A 16,137-nucleotide genomic window follows, 5' to 3' on the forward strand; every position below is an offset into this window, starting at 1 on the left:
TTTACTTTTGGCTGTGTTGGGTCTTTGTTGCTGCGCGCAGGCTTTCTCTAGTTGAGGCGAGTGGGGGCTACTCTTCGTTGTGGTGCACGGGCTTCTCGTTGCAGTGGCTTCTCTTGTTGCAGAGGACGGGCTCTAGGTGTGTAGGCTTCAGTAGTTGTGGCACGTGGGCTCAGTAGTGGCTCGCGGGCTCTAGAGCACAGGCTCAGTGGTTGTGGCGCATGGGCTTAGTTGCTCTGTGGCATGTGGGATCTTCCCTGACCAGGGCTTGAACCCGTGTCGCCTGCATTGGCAGGCAGATTCTTAACCACTGTGCCACCAGGGAAGCCCCTTTCCACTGGGGACAAGTAAGGCCAAATACTCTGTCAGAGACAGTAAATTGATATAACTTTCAGAAAGGCACTTGGCAATATGTATCAAAAACCCTAAGGGAAAACTCTGACTTGCACCAACAGGAACATCATCAGAGTGTTACTTTATATTAGCAGAAAATTGCAAACAACTTAAATTTCTCTAAACTGGCTAAATAAATTATGGTCATCCCCAGAATAGACTACTATGGCAGCTTTTACCAATCTTGGTCTCAGATAAGGAGGTGGGAACTTGCTTAGATGTATGAAGCATGAAAAACAGCAAGAAAGAAAACCATATATAAAGGACAAGCCTGCAACACTGTTAATCAACTACACTGCAATATAAAACAAAAATTTAAAAATAAATAAATAAAGAACAAGCCTATTCACATATCAGGACAAAGACATTGTTTAATGATATCCAAGAAAAATAGATTGGAAGGAAATATATTTAAACGTTAATAGTATTTTCCCCAGTGTTGGGATTGTAGATAGTTCTAATTTTCCAATTTTTATTTTTCTAGATTTGCTAGTTATTCTACAACTTAACATGTAATACTTTGGGGATCATTAAAAAAAATAGACAAATAAATGTTTTGAAGGGGAGAGAAAACGCCATGACCCTTTTCGTGGATAAGTGCAGTGATTTGGGGCCGGCTCGTTTGGAGTCGGCGGCTTCTGTGCTGCTCTCGTGGGTCCTGCTTCATCCAGCCTCCTGGCTTTTGTCCCCCTACAGTGACCGATTAGCGCTGCTGCAGGTCCGGGCCATCCTCCAGCAGCTTGGCCTGAACAGCACGTGCGACGACAGCATCCTCGTGAAGACCGTGTGCGGGGTAGTGTCCAAGAGGGCCGCACAGCTGTGTGGCGCGGGCATGGCTGCCGTGGTGGAGAAGATCCGCGAGAACAGGGGGCTGGACCACCTCAACGTGACTGTGGGTGTGGACGGGACGCTCTACAAGCTTCATCCGCAGTGAGTGGGGCTTCCGGTGGGGATGGGCAGAGCTTCCTGGGCAGGCAAGGCCCCTTTATGGCTATGGGACATCAGGATGTGATTCCCACCAGGAAAATTCCTCGCCAGGACACAGCCAACCTGCAGGCTGTGTGGTCAGGGTGGGGCTTGTCTGGGACGAGGAAATGAGCTGCTCTGAAGTTTACCTGGGATGCCTGGGGAGGTGGCACTTGGGCAGCTCACACCTGTGGCCTGGCATTTCCTGCTTTCCCCTCCTCCTGGGCCTCTCTTATCCAGGTGGGGAGCAGGAAAGGAGGTAAGGGTGGGCGTGCACTTACCCATCAGCCTGGCCCGGAGGCTGTGTTTGGTAAGTGGGGCGAGGGAGTGAAGGAAAGGGGAAGAGGGCCCACTGTCTTGTCCACCTGCTAAATCAGTTTGTCAAGAGCCTTGGAAGGCAGGAGCGGTTTTGGCCCTGGGCTTTGTAGCAGGGAGGCGGGTGGGATGTGACCTCCCTGACATTTTGGTCGGGTGTCCAGCACCCCATGCTGGAGGAGGAGAAATGAGCCCATCTGCTCTTTTTTTTTTTTTTTTTGCGGTACGCGGGCCTCTCACTCTTGTGGCCTCTCCTGTTACGGAGCACAGGCTCCGGACGCGCAGGCCCAGCGGCCATGGCTCACGGGCCCAGCCGCTCCGCGGCATGTGGGATCTTCCCGGACCGGGGCACGAACCCACATCCCCTGCATCGGCAGGCAGACCCTCAACCACTGCGCCACCAGGGAAGCCCCCGTCTGCTCTTTGATCTACCACACATCCCAAAGCTTGGCTCTTATGAATAGAGTGACCATATTATTGTCGAAACGGAGGTACTTTTGCCAGTCAAGAGGGTGCTACTAATAATCACACTGGGACTGTCCCCAGTAAACTGGGCCATTCACTCCCCTTAAAAGCAACCTCACCCAACTCAGTGTAGGCATTGCCTGCCTACGTCATGGCTGTGGCTTGGGATGAAAGCATCTGTTGGGTTCCACCCCGACCTCTCTCTCTCCACCTTCATAGCTGTCCTCGTTGTCACTGTAGTTTAGAGCTAGGCTTTGGAGCTGCACATGGACACGCTTGGTTTTAATCTTGGTACCACCATTTAGGAGCTGCGCTCAGTGGCTTCATCTCTGCCAAGTCTCCTCTTCCTTCATGGGAAAATGACCACCAGCAGGCGGGACATTACATATATAAAGTGTGGGACACCTAGTAGGTACTCAGCAAGGGGCAGTCAGTACTTCCTCTAGGAGCCCCACTGCCCTGAGCATCCGCAGCCTGGCGCTATCTCATTTCCAGCACAAAATGCAAGAACCCAGAGCCACCTCTCATTTAGAGATTATAGTTCACGGGGGTGGGGGGCTCCCTCTCTTAGCTTCAGGTGCTGGGCTGGGGTCTCAGAGGACTGCAGCTGGGGGTGGGTGATGTTCGTTTCCATGCAGCCTGCTGAGCTGACCCAGTGCCAGACCAGCTTGGCCCGCCTCAGTGGTCCACACCCAGGTCCCAGCACCCCTTCTTGGTTTTCGGTCCCCTCAGAGCCTCAGGCTTTGAGGATGGGAGCCGTCTGGGTGTGTTACTCATGCCGTAGCCCTCAGAAGGTGTAGAGAGCAGCTCGTTTTGGATTCTCCGTCGTGCCTCCCTGCTGCAAGTTGTAACAGGACTGGCTGTAAACCCACTTTCTCCCAGCCATTCTCAATAAGCCGCAGCTGCTTCCAAGCAGCCCCTCCCATCTCGCTTCCCTCCTTATTGTTAGGGTGCTTCAGCGCCTTCAGGTGGGTCCGGCGTCTCTCCTCATGTTCCTCTATCTACCCTTCTCTATTTTTGTCCTTTTTAGCTTCTCCAGAATCATGCACCAAACCGTGAAGGAACTGTCACCAAAGTGTAACGTGTCCTTCCTCTTATCCGAAGACGGTAGCGGCAAGGGAGCCGCCCTCATCACGGCAGTGGGCGTTCGGCTCCGGCAAGAAACGAGCAGCTAAGAGTCCTGGCCCCCCAGCCTGCTGCCCTTCCAGCACTTCTCTCTTCAAGCAGCGACCCCCTGTTCTGCCCAGCGAGCTGTGCCGGGAGACGCCGGCACCAAAGCCCGCCAGCACCACCACCGCGGGGAGGAAAAGAGAAGCCAACTAATGGCGCGTAACGTAGGGTACAAAATAGAGTGTGTGCTGTTGGTAATCTCCCTGACCTCCAGATCCCTCCTCACCTGCCCTGCCACTTTGCATGATTTGACTTCAACCTGGTCGTACGTTCCCCACATGTGAAGTTTAGTGGCGTCCATTTCTAACTTATGCATTCGTCCAACAGTTATTTATTGGCCCAAAATGAAAAGTCACACCATCTGACAGGCCTTATGGGCCTCTGCAGCCCGTCCTTGGGGATGTGTCCCCTGTGTGCAATGTATTTTCACCAGCAGACACTGCCGGGACTCCTCCTCCCACGGGTGCATCAGCCGCCGCTTCCTCCCGGCCCCGCACCCATTGCTGTCTGGTGTCCCATCAGGGCGTGTCAATGCCGCTGAACTGTGTGTCCGTGGAACTGGTCATAGCCACATTGTGACAGTCTTGCATTCTGTCTGTCTTGGGGAGGGGAGGTGGGCAGTCCTGCGGGAAAGTGTCTTGTCTCCGTTTGGGTAAAACGAACCAATCAAGAAACAGTACGCTCATTGGAATTTCCCATCGCTTTTGTGAGCCATGTTGTATGACCTAGTAAACTTTGTATCAATTCAAAGACCCGAGTGATGCTTAATGGCTGGGGAGTGGGGAGGACGTCGGGGGATGTGGCAGAAACCAAACCCTGGGGGGTTTTGTGGCCTTCTGGGTCAGGGCAGAGTTTGAAATGAAGGCTGTGTTCTTCAGCGTGCAGCCTTCTTTTGGCTTGAGGACTTCTGTACTCTCCCTGCAAAGGGTCAAGAAGTAGCCTCTCCCCTTCTTCTAGCACCTGCCCTTCCAGTTCCCTGCTCCAGCCCCGGGGGCCTACCGCAGGGAGGGACTCCTGCAGCCCCCGCCTCGACACCTCTCAGAAGGTAAAGGGATGGAAGGCCTCCGTCTTCCAATAGCCTGGCTTCCTCACTTGTAGTTGGAACAAAGCAAAAGTCAGCTTGGCTTGCGGGGGCTGTTGGAAGCCCCATGAGAGGACAGGGCAACACTGGCCCTCCATCCTGCTGTGCTAGAGCAGGTCCTACCCTCATCACCCTCGTTGCCAGCTCCAGGATGATGGATGAAGAGATCCCCTGCCCTGAGCAGATGAAGCCTTGCAGCAGCCCAGGGTAGCAGGGTTGCTGTCCTCTCCCCAACCCCCTTCATAAACGAACCCCTTCTGTGGGCCTTTGTCTGACCCTTTCATCCCTGCCCCACCGCAGTCTTGAGGGTGCTGTTCCACTCTGTGGCTGCCATTTTGGGTTCTCCCCCAGCCTGTCTGTGGGCCCCACATCAGTCCACATTCTGGTACCCTGTGATTGAGGTGCGATGTGAGTCTCCCAGGCCTTGACCACACCTCTGGTGGCTTTTCCCAGGACTGACTGCATGCTCCCTTGGTTTGGTGAGACCAGAGTCCCTTTATTTGTCACTGCTGGTGCCTATGACAGTGATCTTGTGGAGAACACAGGTAACATTGAACTCTAGGTGTGCATTTACAGTGTTACGTGATTCTTCTGAAGGGGCCATGAAGTGGGAAGGGTGAGTCAGCAAGCAGGGTGAGGTGTGGACTGGGTTGGGCCTGGAGCTTTCTGGGAGATGGGACAGTGGGTGTTCTCTGTCTGCCACCTCCTTGAGCAGAAGTAAGGGTGAGGGCTATGTTGCTGACTTGTGGAATTCAGGTCAAACGGCTGCCCTGGTAGTGATAAAAGTCACAGCTGCTGTTTATGAAGCACTTAACCTGTGTTGGGCCTGCCAGTTTATAGGCATCACTCCCATCATCCTCACATCATCCCTGTGAGGTAGTTTTGCCATTGAAAGAAAGGAGCTGAAGGTCATTGTGACTAGTCTGAGGCCACCCAGCTGAGGCTCCTTTTAACCACCATCTACACTAGGGTGGATCTGGGTTCTTAGATGCTAAGGCAGAGAGGCCCTGGATTGGCTCACAGGTTAGGGGCTTTGCAAAACAAGCTTCTTTCCCTGTGTCTTTAGCCTAATAATAGGTCAGTGTCATGGTTGGGTGCTGCTGACAGGTGTGTTTTGTTTGGTTTATGCAACATTTATAAAAATGTGAGCTCAGTTTAACAAACCTGGAAGTTTCACAATTTTGGATTTCTGGCTTCTCTTGAAAGGTTTGGAGGATCTGGCAACAATGGGCTCCCAGCCACGTGGCAGCATCTGTCCAGAGCTGATCGGCTGTTGTCCCCTTTAGATTCCTGTGCTCTCCAGTTTGCCACAGTCCCCACCCTTCCTTTTGCCCCAACGCTGGAAGTCACTTACCTTTTATCATTATATCTACAGTTTTTCTTTTATACTGGATTCGGTTTACTCGTTATGTTGTATGCCCCAGGGAGGCATTCGAGCTTGCAACTCCTGGATTAGATAAGTGTTAGCTCACACTGTCTTCTTTGACTTATTGGATGCCCTGAAGCACTGTCAGAGGGGTGGCTGGGAGAGTCAGCACCCACTGCAGAGTTCCTGGCCCCATCTTGTTTTTCCATGGATGTACTGAAGGGTGAGGCATGGGCCAAACTTTCCGGTGTGGTCCTCTCAACTGGCTACTTCTCCAGGGCGCTAAGCCTCCCCCTGCAGCCAGGCACAAGGGTTCAGGGGTCAGTAGACACTTCAGCTTGCAGACTTCCAGCCTGCCCACTGGCAGCCCCAGAGGGGCCCACATCCCCAGCCACGAACAGAGTCTCTTTAGTGCGACACCTGTTGAGCCTTGTGGAAAGGGATGAGGTAAGTCAGCTCAATCGTGTCCTCCTCAGTTGGCATGACCCATGGGCAGCAATGGTAAGCAAGCCGGAATCCAGAGCGGAACCTGGGGAATGGAGGGTCATCTTGAGCAACGGAGTGAGGGCAACAGTTATGGGAACTGTCCTGGGGCTGCTCCCACCTCCAGGAGCCGATCTCTCCTCCAGAGGAAAGTCGCTGCCTCGCTCCTACGAGTTCAGGGTCTCTGGGGAGACACGTTCTTTAATGGATTCGGGTTTTGGAAACAACCAGAAGTAATCTGGAGCTAAGTCCAAGGACTGAAGTGAGCCGAATGAGACTGTTTGTTATTACAAGCAAACAAAAATAAACCAAGTATAGTCATAAAGACACAACAGATTTTCTTGTTCGATTTGTTAATTGGCTTCTAAAGGAATATGCAAAGAGGAGTCTTAAAAACTTGGGGCTTTGGCAATGTTGGGTAGCATACGGATGCTCCCCCAAGGGGACAGCTTTGAAAGAAAATATACACATGGAACTACTAAGTTTTAATACATTTGCTTAAAAAATAAACAACTTTCCCCAAGGCAGCAAAGAGGGTCCACCTGTAAATTGGAGATCAGAGGAAGCAGAGAGTGACTGGAAGAAATGAGAAAGAGCTGGCAGAGAGAGGACACTGGTCTGTCAGGGGCAGAAACAGATGAGACCCTGTGTGATGCGGAGGGAGGAAGAGAACTATATGGTCTGTTCCCAGGAGACGCAGGGTTCCGAGTTTCAGAAGAGCAGGCCTGATTTTGGTTCCTCCCCCTGTGGCTCTGAAGGTTCCGTTGGGCAGCCCAATAAATGCCTTTATTATGGGAGCTTCATGGCCTCTGCCCACACTCAGCATGTCCCAACCCGAGCTCCCCACCCTTTTCCCCCCACACCCCCCCAGTCGTCCTCGTCTCAGTTCCTGACAACTGACCACTCTGTCCTTCCACTAGTTCAGGCCAGACACCTGGGGTCATCCTTGACTCCCTCTCCATCAAATTCTGTTGGCTCTACCTTAGCAATCTCCGGACTCTGACCACTTCTCACACGTCTAAACCCACCATCTCTCTCCTGGATTATTGCACCTGCCTAACCATCTCCCTGCCTCCCTTGTCCCTCTGTGGTCCAGTTCCAACACAGCTGCGAGACTGATTCTTTTAAAAGGGAATCAGAGCATGTGTTTCCCCCACTCAGAACACTGCAGGGCTCCTCATGTCTGAGAACCAGCGCAAGTCCTTACCTTGACCACAGGGCCCTTGCCTTGGCTGTTCCCTCTGCCTGGAATTCTTGTCCAGACACCTACAGGGCCCACTCAATCCTCAAGTCTTTGCTCAAAAGACCCCTTAGTAAAGTCTACCCTGACCATCCTGTAAAATCGTAACCCTTATGCCCATTACTTCCCCCAGCACTTCCTGTCCTCTCTTACCCAGCTCTAGTTTTTCTTTTTTCTATAGGATTTATCACCTAATACACAATGTATATTTACTCATTACATTTGCTTATTGTCTATCTCCACCTCCCCACTAGAGGGTCAGCTCCCCGAGGATAGGGATCACTGTTTTTGTTCACAGGGGTATCCCAAGGGCCTGGAACAGTGCTGGGCACACAGAGCCCCTGGTGAACATTTTGCGGAAGAATGAAAATTCCGCCAGGAATACCAGTCTTCAGAGCTAGTGTCATCAAATACTGAATGATTCAGAAGTTGTAAAGCCCTGGGGTGTTCAGACTCCCAGGGACTGTGTCTTTGGGTAGCAGGAGAGTGGCCAATGCACAGACACAGAAGGCTGGGAGCCCCTCCCTGATGTGACAGTCCCCGTCTCCAAGCTCTCCTACAACTGCATGCAGGAGAAATGTGTGATGTGGGGATGAGATTATAGGCCTTGGAGACACATGGAATTCCTGCTGTATGAGTTTAGGAGAGTCTTCCTTTTGGAGGCTCAGTTTCCTCATCTGTAAAATGGGGATAACACCTCCCTCCCATTATATACTTTCCTCTCAGGAGACAATGGAGGGTTCTGGCAGCCATTAAACAGTCAAAAAAAAAAAAAAAAAAAAGTACAGTCTCTTACTTCCTTCTGGCCTGCCCCGGGTGGGATGTCTGAGCAACAAAGATCCTACTGGCATTATGAGTGGCGTGGACATGTGGGCAGGGAGGTGATAAAAGATGCCCAGGGCCAACCTCACCCACTTCATTGCCTCGTTAAGGCCAGGACTCAGTGTCCACCTCTCATCTCCTCTTACCTGGCTCCACCGTCAAGGCTTTCTGAGGCTGAACGACTTGCTCTGCAAGCAGGACTCCTGGGCTGGGGCTCCTGCCTGGCCCAGCACCTCCTCACCTGTGCAAGCGCCCCTGAGCAAACGCCAGCCCCTCTCTGGGACTACATTCCTCTAGAAGTACAAGGGTTGGGGGGGAGTGAGAACTTGGCTCCTTCCTTTCTGGCAGTCTCTGCCAAGGTCACTTCCTAGCTGCCCTGAAAACCCCTTCTGTGATCTTCCAGGGAGCAACCTGCTCCCCCTCTAGTCTTGGCCCCGGGCCTCAGGTTGAGTGCTTCGTTCTGCTGCGGTTGGCACTGTTCTCCTCGCCCAGGGACAGTCCTCAGTTCTTCCTCAGTGTAGGAAGCTCTTAGAACCATCAGTCCCTCCCTTCTTTACCTGGCTCCTTCCTTCCGCCCTCTCTGGCTGTCCTTCTCCCTCTCTCCCCTCCCTCCATCTCTCTGTCCCTCCCTCCTTTCTTATCCTTGTCCCAGATGCAGCCGCCAGAAGAAAGAGCAGGAGCAGGCAGGAGTGAGAGCTGTGGCCTGGGCAATGGGGCAAAGCTTTGGGGAGGAGGTGGGGCTCGAGCTAGGCCTGGACCCGAGGGAGAACTGTGCTGGGGGCTCCCTGGGAGGATGGTAATCCCATGGTGGCGGGGATGGACCGGCACAGGCTCAAGCTGTGCAGGGGAGTCCAGATGGAGCCAGGCTGAGGAGCGGGGCTGGGGTGAGGGCTCACCTGTGGTTGAGGCAGCAATAAATGATGGGATTGTACATGGTGGAGCTCATGGCCAGCCAGAAGAGCGCCAGGTAGACCTGCTGGATGAACTTGTGGCAGTAGATGTCCTCCTGGAAGCTGCCCAGGATGAAGTAGAGGTGGTAGGGCAGCCAGCAGATGGCAAATGTCACCACCACCAGCACCATGGTCTTCACAAACTGGTCCAGGAGAGACTCAGGTCACTCCTTAGCCTGGAAGCCCCAAGCCCCAGTTTTCCCGAGGGGAAGCACGAGGCACGTCTCAGGCCAGCCTGAGAAGCCCTCAATAAGCAGGCCCTGTCTACCTCCACAGGCTCAGGCCCCTAGAGCTTCTGCTACCCAGACACTCCTGGGCCTTCCACCTCGGGGCTTTTGCTCAGGCTGGTCTCTCTGTCCACACTGCTGTCTTTCCTTTGAAGTCCTCACTCCTCAAAGCCCAGCTCGGTGGCCACCTCCTCTAAAAGGCGTCTTGGATCCCTCTTTGAGCAGAGCAGCTCCCCTCCCTGGAGAGTGGATGAGCTCTCGTTCCTAACCCCATCCTTAGAGGAGACTATGCCAGCTACGGGTTCCGAGGTCTCCCTCTCCCTGCAATCTGTGTCTGCCACAGCCCAAAGACCAAAGCAAGTCCGCCCGCCCCCACCCCGGGAAGAAGGAATGAATGCTCTGGCCAGGGACTTGGGACAAGGCCAAGTTACAGGTGGAGTCTATCCTCCGCGGCGCCCTCTAGGGGACGTGCCCGGAATGGCTGATCCCGAGGCGGGGTCAAACTTCCAGCCCCACTCCCGGAGTTCACCTTCTTGGCCTGCAGGTGGCGCAAGTTGGCGCCATGCACCTCGTACCCTGGGACAGTGCGTCTCCAGAGCGTGAGACCGATGACACTGTAGGCGACGAACATCACCACGAGAGGCAGGAAGTAAATGAGGGCGATCACAGCGAGGTGGTACCTGGAAGGAGAGTCAAGGGCCTGGGCACGGGGCGACCTGGGGGCGACTCCAGCATCCGCCAGCACTCAATCCCCAGGACCTTGCTGACGCCCCTGAGCTGTCCCTGGCGGGCTACCCTGGGCCACCTCCCAAGCGCTTGGTTTGAAAAAAAAAAAAAAAAAAAGAGTAAAAAAAAAAGAAGGGCAGACTGGCTAGCACATGTGCCCAATGAGAGTTTCCCCTGCTGCAAAAGGGACACCTGTGTTAGCTCTGAGTCCTTCCAAGTGACAGACAAGTTACCAAACAAGGAAATAAATAGGAACGAAAAAGTTAACCAAGTAATACATTTGTTTAAAATTTAAAATGCCCTTAAGCACAAAGGAGGAAGTAAAATTATGTATCTCACCCCCACCACTGTTAATGGTTTGGAATCTTTCTTCCAGAATCATGTAATATATGTGTATATGTATATGCACATATGTATTAGATAGATTATGTATATCTTCTATATCTGCATCTCTCTGTCTAGATAGATCTCCTAGAGTTGATATGGTTCTATCCTGCACCAACATCCCTAGCAGGGAAGGGGGCAGTGGAGACAGGCCACACTCTACGTGCTAGTGAATCATCCCTTCCTGACCGTGAGCATTTGGTTGGGAACATGGCTCACATCTGCAGATACTCTTTCACACCACCTGTGAGCAAGTGGCCCAGAGCACCATTGATGGCGCTCATCCAGTCCCCGTGGAGGACACCCGGGGCTGTGTTGAGGCCTTCTCATTTCCTTTTGGAAAGATGCATGCTGCCCATTCTGGTTTCTGAGCGATGCTATAGCCTCTCTCTGACAAGGCCCAAGCAGGAGCATCCGGTGAATGGACCCAAGACCCCTGGCCCTGTCATGTGACCTTTTTCTAGGAGAACAGAGGGGTACCCAAGCCCTTCCTTTCCTCCCCATGTGCCAGCCTTGCTGGGTCCCTTTCAAGAGGTACTGACACCTGGAGGGAGGGGAGTAGGTGGCTCCAGCAAATGTCTTCCCTAAAGCCTGAGTTTAGAATTCGGCTTGCTTTCTCTTTTGGCAAGCATGCTAATTACAAAAGGTTTGGGGGCTCCTAGACTCCCTGATCATCATCTGTCCTACTGTGGAGCAGGTGAGGGCGGAGGAGCAGCCAGATGCCAGGCCCTTGTACCTTACCTTCACTGTGAGGTCACAGAGTGTCTGAGATAGATAGACCTTGAGGATCAGCAGGGCCACCTGTCTCAGCATCCAGAGCGGGAAAATGAGGCTCAGAGAGGCACAGGAAGTCTGTGTCCTGTGAAACAGCTCTATACGGACTTAACAGACAAATGATTTCCCTTCCACTGAGGGTCAGCCCTGTGGAGTCAGAAGAACTGGGTTCTTGCCTCGCCTCTAATTTAAAGCATGACCTTGGGCAAGTCAGATCTCTCCCTCAGTCTGTTTCCTCATTTGTAAAACAAGGAGTTAATCTCTACCATCCTTCCCAAGTATGAGTGATGCCTTTCTGTTGCCTCATTCTTTCTTGAGTCGGTTCAGGATAGGAATTCACTCTGGGCTAGGATCCCACACAGAAGGGAGTGCCAAGGAGCTTTGGCAACCATCTTCTAGGGCCTGCCAGAATCTCATAGCCTGGACTGCCTTTTTTGTATTTTGATTTGGGGAGCGTATGTGCATTTTCCTAGATTCCTACACACACAGGATATGAGCCTGTACGGATGGAGCCCCCAGTCTAAATCTCAGAAGCTCCCCAACCCAAGAACAAATAATATATTCTTACACATGAGAAACCAGGCTTTCCCCCAGATCCTCTCAGAATTCGAAGTAGCACCAAAGTATAGCCTTCCTAGCCCACCTCTGCCCTCCTGTTTTCCCCTGTTGCCTGAAGCAGAGTCGGAAGTCACCATCCCCAGAAAGGTGGTGGTTGGTACCCTAAATTCTTACTGGTCCGCACCTCAGAGAGAAAAGCTCACTGTTAAGGTGGAGAAACACCGCCCCGCAGTGGCCAGTCAGGAAATGTTCTGCTCTCCGCCCCTTCCCAAAGCCAAGGAGGGGGGCGGGTCCCTGCGTGGACTCCGCCCCTGGAGCCATGAGTCCTGAGAACATGGGCTACGGAACGAGGGCAGAGACCCAGGGCAGCAGTTTCCCGGGAAATTCAGCAGTTGCCAGGAGCAGGCTCCTCAGAGGAATGGCGCCTTCCCCGAAGCCCGTAGCGTGGCGCTCTTCTGTCTGGTGCTCGGGACGGGAGGAGACCAGGTAGGGGCGGACGTTGGGGGAGGATTGTTAAAGGAGGCGGGAGAGGGAGTTGAGTTATCTCTGTGGTCTGGCGGCTCTGGGCTCAGAGCGTGCACCTCCTCATGCCTGGGGCAGCTGGGCTTTTCCTGGACTAAATCTGCCAGGTTTGTTTTCGTTTGTTCCCCATTTAAACTACCACCTGCTGGGCGCCGGTTCTGTGCCAGGCACCGTGCTAAGTTGCGTCAGGTACATTTTCTCTTCTGTGTTCACAACAACCCCTGAGCAAGGTTCTCTTACTAATCCCCTTTAAGAGAGAAGGAGCCAAAGGGTCAGAGAGGTTAAGTGACTACAAAGGGTCCTCTGGCCAGCAGGGGACAGCGCAGGACTCCAACTCGACTACTGTCTCCAGAACCTCAACCAATTCTTTATCTTCTACTACCAACCCCCGCCGTGCTTGGGATGACAAAGCCACACCCGCCGTGAGAACTGGGCAAACTGACTCCCAGAAAGGGAAAGGACTTAGCCAGGGTCACACAGCAGCTGCACCACGCCTGAGTTCTGTTTTCTCCCCCCATCCCCTAGCCCACGGTGCCTGCCTCAGGTCAAGTCCACTCCAGGCTCCTGAAAACATCCCAGGCTCTGGCACCTGCCCTTTCTTTCTGTCTCGGTACCCTGACATGTCCCTTATTTAAGTAAGAGTGGTGAGGAGATTGGGCTCTGAAGCAGGACTGCCTGGATTTAAGTCTTCGATTTACCACTTACTAGCTGTGTGGTCTTAGGCACATTACTTAGTTTTTTTTTAGTGCCTCAGTTTCCTCATCTGAAAAATGGGAATAATAATACATACATACCCATATTGTTAGGAGAATCCAGTGGGTTCATATATGTAAAGTACTTAGACCAAACCTGACATTTAGTAAGTGCTAAGTGTTACTTTTAGTTGATACTGTACTCACATAATCCCCAGTTCACTCACAGACACATGTGCACACCCATGCATACACACTGCACATGTGTACGTGCACATATGTGCATGCACGCACACACGTGCACGCGTGCACACACATACCATGCTCCCCCACCCCCAGGCCTTACAAAAGGTACATCTTGCCGCCGCTGTCTTCGGGCCAGGCCACCACGCACTTGGTGGCACCCCGGTCCATGGTGATGGCGCAGTAGAAGCACTGGGGGAAGGCGAGGGCCAGGGCCACCGGCCAGATGCCAGCAATTACTGCTCTGGTGCTGGGGGCCGAGAGCCGTGGCTGGAAGGGGTGGACGATGGCCATGTACCTGTGAGCAGAGGGCAGTGTGAGTGGTGGGTGCCCTCCCGTCAGACCAGCCCAGATCCGCTAGTCCCATTCCCCGCACCCTGGCTGACGACCTGCAGAGAGCCAGCTGGGCTGGTGCTCTCCCACAGCCATGTGGGACACTAGCGCCCTAAACGCCAGCCCACCCCACCCCGTTCTACCACATGGCCTCCCTCTGAGCGCGGATGTGCTCTCGGATGGCCACAAGAGAGCAGTGTGGCCACACTGGCAGTCCGTCTGGGGCCTTGTCCTGAAGCTCAGCCCTGCCGAGTTCCCCAGCCTGTCACACAGCCTGTCTTCTGTTCAGAAAACTTAACAGAGCCCAACGGTCTCCTGGACAAAGCCCGAAGCAGCTGCCCACTAGCTTTCTGCTGTGGAGGAACTGCTCTACATACGCCGAAGCGGCTTTGGTCCTAGATGACCCCCGGGCCTTCCTCCCTGGGATTAATCTGAACCTTGAGACCAGGCCAGAACAATAGGACGCAGCTCAAATCCCACTCTCACAATAAAGCTGATCCTGACACCCTATCTAACACTACAACCTGCCCTACCCCGGCACACGTACCCTGGTGCCTCGGATCCCCTTCCTGATATTTTTCCATAGCACTCATGACGTCAAAATACAACATATGATTTATTTAGTCTTGTGTTTATTATTTAAATTCTCACTAGGGCAGGCATCTTTATTCTGTTTCTTCCCCCAATGCCCAGAACAGTATCTGTACATAGTAGGCATTGAACATAAGAATGAATGAAAAAATGAATGGACGAGTCACCATTATTACCATCCTGACCTGAGCCACCATCCTTCCTCACCTGGGTTATTATTCAATGTCCTCCTGTCTGGTCTCCTGGCTCCCATCCTGCCCTCTACAGTCCGTACTACCCACCCTCCACCCAGCCTTTAAAATGGAAGTTCCATGAGACCATGATTTCGGGACTCTTTTCCCACTGGTGTTTATTCCCCAGTGCCTGAAACAGTGCCTCAAATACCTGAGTGAATGAAAAGAAAGTCTTAGGGGACTTTCAGATTTGCCGACTGATCACTCCTCCACCCCTCCACCCCTCCTGCCCCCCACCCCATCCCCATCAGAACGTCACAGTCTGCAGCCCCAGAGAGCAGCATCAGGGAAGTAATTGGCCCCATCTTAATTATATAGTAACTGCGTGCAGTGTTAAAATTTCCCCTCATATAATATATCTAGGAATAGGATGACAATATAAGCAATTTCCTTTCAGTAAAACAAAGATCAACTCCAGAGAAGAACACTTCAGAAGGTCCCTAAAACGCCGTTGGTCTTCCCCTGTAGCCTTGAACAGCCATCTAGTGCAATGTTTTTCCTTGTGTCTAACCTGAACCTTACTTGCTTCGGTTCCACAGTCCCCTGTCTTCCAGATGCACAGTTTAGGATCATGATCAGGTTAGGAGGCAGTTAATTCACTGGGTTCTACCCTTAACTTGCTGTGTGACTGTGGGCAAGTTACCAGCCCTGTGTGAACCCAGAAAAGCGAGCCGACTCCCCGCAGCTGCCCCCTCTTGCCTGTCGGCAGCGATGGCAGTCATGGAGTAGATGCTGACAAACATGGCTGCGATGGGGAAGAGGTTCTGGAAGTAGCAGAAGGCATGGCCAAAGTACCAGATGTTGTGGCTGGCATAGACGAAGTTGAAGGCGGCGTTGAAGGTGGCCATGCAGAGGTCGGCCAGGGCCATGTTGACAATGAAGTAGTTGGTGACCGTGCGCATCCTCCAATGGGCCAGGATGATCCAGATAACCGCAGCATTGCCCATCACAGCCACCAGCACCAGGGCCAGGTAGGCTGCTGCCCACAATGCCAGATGCCAGCCAGGCATGGAGAAGGCTGTGATGCCCGTGGTGTTGCTCTCAAGGCCAGATGAGATGTTGGTGTCAGTCACCATGGCATAGGCTCCCATGGCTGCCTCTGGGTCTGGGACAACAGTCTAGCTCCTTGGCTCCTTCCAGGCCCTGGTGCCCTGCCGGATATGCTGTAGAAGACAAATCCTCTTTGGTGCATGAGTATGGAGGAGTGAGGGAAGCACTCCTGTGCAAAGCCAGGCACATCTGGGGAGCCGGGGGGGCACTCCCAAGTCTGAAGCAAAGATGAGTTAGGCTGAGCAGAGAGCCGGGTCCAGAGCCGTTGGCATTTTACATTCCCACGTCCTGGCCAGACTTCTCCAATGTCATGTGGACATCTAGATTCCAAGACATGCTTTCAGAGCAAGAAACATCCTTATAAATCATCAGTCAACCCCTTCGCTGCAGCAATGGAAAAACAGATTCCAAGAGGGGACCAGCCCAGGCCACACAGTAAGTTGGTGATAAAGCCAGGATTCAAACCCAGGTCCCTGCTAATGCAATTCAGGGAACATTCTGGATCAGACGCACACACAGCAGCCATCTTTGGATTCCATAGGTCAACTGCACAGCA

General features: G+C 52.9%; 2 protein-coding genes across 3 annotated transcripts in view; one reads left to right on the forward strand and one right to left on the reverse strand.

The window, feature by feature from the left end:
- HK1 (hexokinase 1) overlaps window positions 1-4,049 on the forward strand; it is a 71,331-nt gene extending 67,282 nt beyond the window's left edge. For both annotated transcript variants that reach the window (XM_079712381.1, XM_079712382.1), the window contains 2 exons: window positions 1,087-1,320; window positions 3,167-4,049. In XM_079712381.1, coding sequence (XP_079568507.1) covers window positions 1,087-1,320; window positions 3,167-3,311 — 379 coding nt within the window. In that variant the 3' untranslated portion in view covers window positions 3,312-4,049. The remainder of the gene's footprint in view (window positions 1-1,086; window positions 1,321-3,166) is intronic.
- A 2,112-nt stretch (window positions 4,050-6,161) lies between these two features.
- Window positions 6,162-15,622, reverse strand: TACR2 (tachykinin receptor 2; the record flags this gene model as incomplete). Its single annotated transcript, XM_079708742.1, has 5 exons — window positions 6,162-6,282; window positions 9,195-9,391; window positions 10,005-10,155; window positions 13,478-13,672; window positions 15,231-15,622. 5 exons carry the CDS (start codon window positions 15,620-15,622, stop codon window positions 6,162-6,164), a joined length of 1,056 nt encoding a protein of 351 aa, XP_079564868.1.
- Between the last annotated feature and the right edge of the window lie 515 nt (window positions 15,623-16,137).

Source organism: Hyperoodon ampullatus (assembly GCF_949752795.1).
Source record: "Hyperoodon ampullatus genome assembly, chromosome: 1".
Lineage (NCBI taxonomy): Eukaryota > Metazoa > Chordata > Mammalia > Artiodactyla > Ziphiidae > Hyperoodon > Hyperoodon ampullatus.